The sequence below is a fragment of the Poecilia reticulata genome, linkage group LG11 (assembly GCF_000633615.1).
Source record: "Poecilia reticulata strain Guanapo linkage group LG11, Guppy_female_1.0+MT, whole genome shotgun sequence".
Lineage (NCBI taxonomy): Eukaryota > Metazoa > Chordata > Actinopteri > Cyprinodontiformes > Poeciliidae > Poecilia > Poecilia reticulata.
In genome coordinates this window covers 27761187-27762819 of record NC_024341.1, presented here as the reverse complement: position 1 = coordinate 27762819, position 1633 = coordinate 27761187, and the positions used below count along the sequence as shown (strand labels likewise).

The window sequence follows — 1633 nt, the reverse complement described above, 5'->3', positions numbered from 1 at the left end:
GGCCCCTGTCTGTTTTCAGGAGTACCGGAACCGCGTGTTCCATGACTTCAGGAACGGACTCTGCAGGAACCTGGTCTGCACCGGTGAGTCTTCACTCCACCTGGAATCCTTGAAATCCTTGAAATCCCTGGAATGTTTTTCCTTTCCGCGGTTTGGAAACATCCAAACACAGTTTGGCAGTAAAGTTGATCAAAAGCCTAAATTTGTTTAAAACATATTTTCATTCAGCAAATAAAAATAAATTTTCTCTCCATCTGAAGTGGAATCAGATTCAAATCGACTAAAATCACCAAATTATTTCTGTTTTGTGTTGAAGTTGAAGGTCGTTTGCCTTGAAATTAGTTTTTATTATTTCTGTGTGATGAATGWTTATTTATTACCCATAATGATTTATTGATAACCTTTTATAATGTTGTTGAAATGGGTGATTTTTTTCCTTCTGACTCCGTTTGCTGTTGGAGACATTTAGAAACATTTTGTTAAATTTTATTTACTAAAACCACCACAAGAAATTAGCAGTTTATAAAAAATCCTATAATTAATTTAAATTATGTACTTTTAGTTTAATTCTTTCTGAAAAACTGTGGGACTTTCCCTGAAAATGCTTGAATTGTTGGAGTTTCTCATGTGCGAGCAGCAGATTGAGTGAAATGTGACGTATTTTTTGGAAACGTTTTCGGTTTTGGGTCCTTCCTGCTGCAGATCTCTTCACCAGAGGAATCGACATCCAGGCTGTGAACGTCGTCATCAACTTCGATTTCCCTAAAAACGCAGAAACGTACCTGCATCGCATCGGGAGGTCCGGTGGGTGGACGAGTCCGGAACCGATGCGGAACCTTTCGGTTTTCACGTGGAGCCTTTTGCTGACGCATTGTTTTTTATTTCGCTTAATTTGTGACCAGAACCAGAAATTATTATGTTCAGGTTGGAGAACTATGAACTGGAAACGTTAATTTCAACTTTCATAAAAATAATTAATTCATTCTGTAGCTAAAAAATWAAAATTGTGCTTCTATGAAAAAGTAAACATTCATTAGAAATTTTAAAAAAATAAAATATGTGAACAAATGGTTAATTTTTATACAAAATTATATAAATAGTGACATTTTCAGATTTTTCTGTTTTATTTAAAATGGCGAATTAAAGATAAATTGATATTGCTTTTTTATTTTTTATATTGATTTTRAATAAATGCATAAGATTTAAAAATCGTCTTTAGTTTTTAGATCATTTTTTAAAAAAAGGTTTATAAATGTTAATGTCTTTTTTAATTTTAATAAATTCTATAAATATATTTTTCATGCTTTTTAAAAATATTTTTATTAGTTAAAATACTATAAGACTTAATGGTAGTAAATTAGTAGTCATTAGCCGACCCTACGCTGGGCGCTGCCGTGACCTTGACCCTCTGTTTCCATGGTAACCAGGGCGGTTCGGCCACCTGGGCCTGGCCATCAACCTGATCACCTCGGAGGACCGCTTCAACCTGAAGGCCATCGAGGAGCAGCTGGTGACCGACATCAAGCCCATCCCCAGCAGCATCGACAAGAGCCTCTACGTGGCCGAGTACCACTCCGGGCCCGTTGCCGACGGCGACGAGGACGAGGCGGAAGTGAAGCCGCCGCGCCAGCAG

The 1633-nt window shown here is 37.2% G+C and overlaps 1 protein-coding gene across 1 annotated transcript in view; it reads left to right on the top strand.

Moving 5' to 3' along the window:
• Window positions 1-1633, top strand: part of LOC103473052 (probable ATP-dependent RNA helicase DDX6) — an 11301-nt gene that overhangs the window by 7871 nt on the left and 1797 nt on the right. The window contains exons 8-10 of the mRNA XM_017307384.1: window positions 5-83; window positions 703-804; window positions 1428-1629. Of these exons, the coding sequence (XP_017162873.1) occupies window positions 5-83; window positions 703-804; window positions 1428-1629 (383 nt within the window). The remainder of the gene's footprint in view (window positions 1-4; window positions 84-702; window positions 805-1427; window positions 1630-1633) is intronic.